This window comes from Vitis riparia, chromosome 17, assembly GCF_004353265.1.
Source record: "Vitis riparia cultivar Riparia Gloire de Montpellier isolate 1030 chromosome 17, EGFV_Vit.rip_1.0, whole genome shotgun sequence".
Lineage (NCBI taxonomy): Eukaryota > Viridiplantae > Streptophyta > Magnoliopsida > Vitales > Vitaceae > Vitis > Vitis riparia.
Genome location: NC_048447.1, coordinates 2459509 through 2465037, shown reverse-complemented (window position 1 = coordinate 2465037; position 5529 = coordinate 2459509). Strand labels below are relative to the sequence as shown.

Sequence of the window (5529 nt, the reverse complement as noted above, 5' to 3'; positions counted from 1 at the left end):
CAATTTAGATGTTTTTCCAAAAAGAATTTTAGCATCGAATCATTACTTTCAAACACTTATAGAAATATTTATTGATAATTCACTCAAACCTCTTAAAATTGAAGCTCGTGACATGATTCTTAACAAGTGTGCTAAAATATGAAAGAACATGACACAATTCTTAAAATATAAATTTATTCCTTTTTAATTGCGCCACACATGTTATATCACTCTTATAAATTTATTGGTGGAGCTTTTGGCTGGTTTTTCCTACGGTGTTCACTATCCTTAACCGGTGTTCCCTATCCCCCACTAGTATTAACTATCCCCCATATCACTATGTTATCCCTAATTACTGTTAACTATCCCTTAGTCCAAATACAGGCAATTCTGGGGGAGTTGGTAGTTGGTTTTGCTTGTGGTGTTCATATCTTGCATTAGTATTCACTATGCCATATTCATTAAATTTTGACTTATGAAAAAATAACACAAAATAGCATTGCAAATGTACATATAAATTATGATCACTTCATTATGAATGTATCACTTGTCAAATGAAGCTGCAAATACCAACAACACAACACAAAACCCATAAGATGAATCCATGTTCATGATACAACCTTGTTTGGTTATAAAGAAAAAAAAAAAAGGAAAAAAACACAAAAAAAAAAAAAAAAAAAAAAATCCACCAGGTAAACACTTGCAACCATGAGTTGCTAAAGATTTTTCAAAATATTCTAATATATATATATATATATATATATATATATATATATATATATATATATATATATATATATATATATATATAAAATCCTTCATTTTGCACATTTTCTCAAGTACCAAACAACTTATATATGACAAAACTATGAAGATTAAAGGAGAAAATAAATTAAAAAAATCAAAGTTTAAAGAGAAATACAACGATCCTTTAATTTTTTTTAACAACCATAAAAATTCTTGATTCTGGTCTTCCTTTCCCCATTTTTTCTCGACAAGCAATCATAGATTAATGGAACAAAAATAATAAGAAATCTTATATTAGGTGTCCTAAAAATGGACTAGTGTTACTTGTTTGGGAAGCCTGTTGTTCTTGATCGGAACTATAGTTGATGGAGGGGTGTTGCTAATGCAACTTCTTCTCTCAAGGGGACAATCCAAAAACTAAATTTGATCCCTCAAATATCTCATAGTTGGTTTTCGAGCTATATAGAGAGAAATCCATTCTCTATTTTGGAGGAATGGATTTTCTCAAACTGATGTGGCTCCCACTATTTATTTTGATTCCAAAGCCAAGTAAACATGAGAATCAAAAGGAAACGAAATGACTCTCTTTCCTCTAATTCCTACTGAATGAAGCAAACGGGTTCTTCAAGAATTTTCTTGAGTTGGTCATAATTAATGATTTATTTCAATAATACTTTATAACTTGCCAATGTGGTACCTTCTCATAGAGGTAATATATTCCTTTTTGTTAAAAAAATTAATAAAATATTCATGAAAATTAATTAAAAGGAATATACCTTAAAAAAAAAGTAAACTATATTTGGTTTTAGAAAAGTTAAGGAAAAATAGGAGGGAAAGAAAATAAATCAGAAAAGTGAAAAAAAAAAATGAAGGAAAATAAAAAATAAATCTAAAGTTAATAAATTATTTTACATATTTCTTCATACTTATTTTACTAATTTTTCTTTCTTCGTATAAAGATTAAATAATTTTCAAATATATAAAATTTTTAATTAATTTTAACTATATTTGATTTTCTTTTATATTTTTTATAATAGATTAAACATAAAAAATTATTTTTTTAATATTATTTTTCTTTTCTTTAGTACTTTCTTGAAACCAAACATAGGTAAAGAGAGTTGATAGACTATTTATAACAAAGCTAAAATGAGCTAAAAAGGACCCCTCACTATTTAGATTGACCTTTTATACACTAAAAGCTTTTTTAAAAAAATGTTACACAAAATAACTTACCATAAAAACACTGGTATTTGTTTACTAGATTTTTGGAAGGATTTCTTAACTAGATGAACGGATGACTTTGTCATTTCATGAAGGTTATAAGATTATAATTTTATAAATGCTCATCTAGATCTAAACATTAAACTGATTCTTCATAAAGGCGATTATGATAAAAGCATTCCCAAAGAGTCCATTTGATGGTACTTTTATAAAATATTTCTAATACAAAAAATGTTTTTGAAGAAAAATTAGACATTGGAGAAAATTTAGGGAACACATTAAAAAGTTAAAAAATTACTCGCAAATACTTCGTGGAGAAGCACTTGATAGATATTTCTCTTAAAAACACTTTTAGAGAAAATACTTTCACTAAAAATACTTTAAATAAAAACGCTATCAAATGAACTCTAAATTACTTTAGGTTAAAAAACATTTTTATCATAATCATTCCCAAATACAACCTAACATGCATCATCTAAATATTTTACCCTAAGACAGTACCTAGCTCAAGAATAGTCCAAATTGCTTATAATGAACTAGGATACCTATTCATCCATCACTACCATCAAAAGTCTAAAGCAGAGTGTAAAAACTCTTTAAAGAACAAACTTTTCTAAAGTTGCCTGGTTAAAATAATGAACTAAATTCTAATTTAAAAGGGATCGACAATCATGAACTCTTGTGCATACTCTTACCTTTTGTTTAGCTGAATCCAACTTGAACCGGGCATTTTCTTTACATCTCTAGTTTCCATCAGTTCCCTCAAACTACCAACACCTTTCCAATTCCTCCCGTCAGCAAACATGTTTGATAATACCACATAAGTTGAAGAATCGTCTTTGTCCAAGCTCAACGCCTGCTTTGCTGCAAGTAATCCTGTTTCCACATCGCCATGAACCCGGCAAGCTCCTAGCAGAGTCTGCCACACCAGCACACCAGCCTGAAATGGCATCCTCCTTATTAGCTCACGTGCTTCTTTAATGTGTCCTGCTCGCCCAAGCATATCAACCATACATGCATAGTGATCTTCTCCAGGTGATATTCCATGGTCCCGGTCCATGGACAAGAAATATTCCCACCCTTCATTAATCAACCCTCCTTGGCTACATGCGTAGAGCACGCAAATGAAGGTGATGTAGTTTGGTGCTTTGCCCTCAGCTCTCATCTGTTCAAAAATCTCAAGTGCTTTCCTTGCTTGGCCATTTTGCGCAAACCCCATGATCATGGTTGTCCAAGAAACAACTGAACGAGCCTCCACTGTCCCAAAGACCTTCAGGGCATCATCCATGGATCCACACTTTGCATACATGTCAAGCAAGGCATTATCCACGCAGACATCAACATCATTCCCGAGCTTAATTCTCAATCCATGGGCTTTCTTCCCCTCCTCCAAGGAAGCCAAGTTGGCACAGGCAGTAAGGGCAGTGGCAAGGGTGAACTTGTTCATCCTCACACCGCTTCTCCTCATTTCCACAATCAACTCAAGCGCTCTACCCGGTTTCCCACAGTTCAGGCACCCTGCAGCCATCTGATTCCAAGTACAGACATCGCGCTCCACCATTTCCTCAAAAGCCTTGATGCCTTTCTCCAAACTTCCACACTTCAAATACATATCAACCAGCGAATTCCCAATGCAAACCTCGCCTCCATGCCCGCACTTCACAAGCTGTCCATGCACTTGCACCCCCATTCCACCATCACCAAGAGCAGCCAACCCAGAAAGAACTCCCGAAAAGGTGAAGTTATCAGGCTTCACTCCCTCACAGCACATCCTCCTCCAAAACCCTGGCACTTCCCCACAACAAAACTGCACCAATCCCGCCATCACTGCGTTCCACGACACAACATCCTTGCCCCTACACGCCTCAAAAACTTCCAACGCCTCCGCCAACTTCCTACTTCTTATCAATGCTGTCATAAACACGTTCATCAAGAATACATTCCACTCAAATCCCAACCGAACAACAAAGGCGTACACTTGATACAAACGACTCAGATAGTAAGAATAGTCATATCCTTCATTATTATCACTATCATTATCATACAATGAGCATGCGTGTAGTGCGCTGACCAAGGTAAACTCGTTGATATTGACTCCAGCAGCGTGCATTTGTGAGAATAGCACCAGCGCGTAGCTGGGCCGGTTGTGCTGGACAAAGCCCGCAATGAGGACGGACCACGACACAGCATTTCTGTGCGGCAAATGATCGAACAGCTTGTGCGCATGGGGCAAGTGACCGCATTTCGCGTACATGTTGAGGATGTGGTTGTTGAGGAAGAGAGAATTGTGAAGAGGCCCTTTGATGAGCTTGGCGTGGAGTGCCCGGCCATGCTGGGAGTCTCTGGTTTCGGCGAATCTGCGGAGCAAAGTGGCGTAGAGATCTTCGTCATGGGTGGAGTTGGTGAAGATGAGCCTGAACGACGTCGTTTTCAGTGGGGACGACGTCGTTTTGGCCCAGAGTTGGGAGACACCAGTTGAGCGAAGCATGTGTGGACCTCATGCTGGCCCTCACCGTTATGTAAAACTGACTAGGGCTAGCAAGCTTTATTTAGTTATTTATTTTTAACTTTTCTAGATTTTTTTTTTTCATTACGATTTTCTGTGATTTTATTAAAATTATATATTTTCAATGAATAATAAAAAAGTAAATTTTGGAAGAAGCAACTACTAAATGGTAGTACAAAAATCACTTTAAATGATTATTTAAATTTTTAAAAGTGATTTTAGAAACAAAAAAAAAAAAAAGAAAAAGAAAAAAAGATGAGCCCAATTTTATAACATGTGTCATAATTAATTGGAAAATAACCAAATTGAAAATCAATTTATTTTTTTATCCACCATTCTCTATAAATAATTAAATTATTTGAAAATAAGGAGAAAGAAAAGAAAGAACCAAATTGGGTAGAACCTAACACACTCATTTTTAATCCACAAAGATAAAAAAACTTCAACCCCTTATAATCTTCTACCTTGATCCCTTACAATCATCTACCATGATCCTATTGGACTAGTGTATCGCACCCTAATTGTGTGGGTAGTCTGGCACAACTTGATTGTGTAGGCAATCAACTTTGAGGAAAGATGGGAGAGGAAAAGGAAGGGTATCGACTACTAGAGTCTCGAGAAGATTAACTTTGAGAAAATCATCTAACCATACACCAACTACAAAAAATATGATATTTTGAAACTTTACTTTTTTTTTTTTTAATTTTGGTGTAAAATGGGAAAAAAATATTGTCTATTCATGTACTCTAATAGTGTTTTCAAATTTGTTCCATAATTACCTTCAAAAGTAAATGATAAAGTACAAATCAATTTAATACCACCTATTAATAAGTACATGTGTCATTTATTTTTATTATTTTTCTCACATCAATATATCTCTTTTACCACATGTCACGTTTCCACTTTTTTTCTTTTTTTTTTTTCCTCTCCTGCCATCATAATCCATTGTCACCTATTATAGTTTTTATTATTATTTTTATTTTTTTCCTTTATAATCTTTTTAATACGCTCATGCATTTTCTCATAAGCTTCTTTAATTTTAATTTATTTTTACTCTCTAATTTGTCTATATTTAT

The 5529-nt window shown here is 34.1% G+C and overlaps 1 protein-coding gene across 1 annotated transcript; it reads right to left on the bottom strand.

The window, feature by feature from the left end:
* Positions 1-2460: 2460 nt before the first annotated feature.
* LOC117904333 (putative pentatricopeptide repeat-containing protein At5g09950) lies at positions 2461-4444 on the bottom strand. Its single transcript, XM_034816889.1, has one exon. It carries the CDS (start codon positions 4433-4435, stop codon positions 2639-2641), a length of 1797 nt encoding a protein of 598 aa, XP_034672780.1. The 5' UTR covers positions 4436-4444; the 3' UTR covers positions 2461-2638.
* Between the last annotated feature and the right edge of the window lie 1085 nt (positions 4445-5529).

Excerpts from the sequence above, each read along its gene's own strand:
- LOC117904333 (XM_034816889.1), bottom strand. The coding sequence starts at position 4,435 with ATGCTTCGCTCAACTGGTGTCTCCCAACTCTGGGCCAAAACGACGTCG.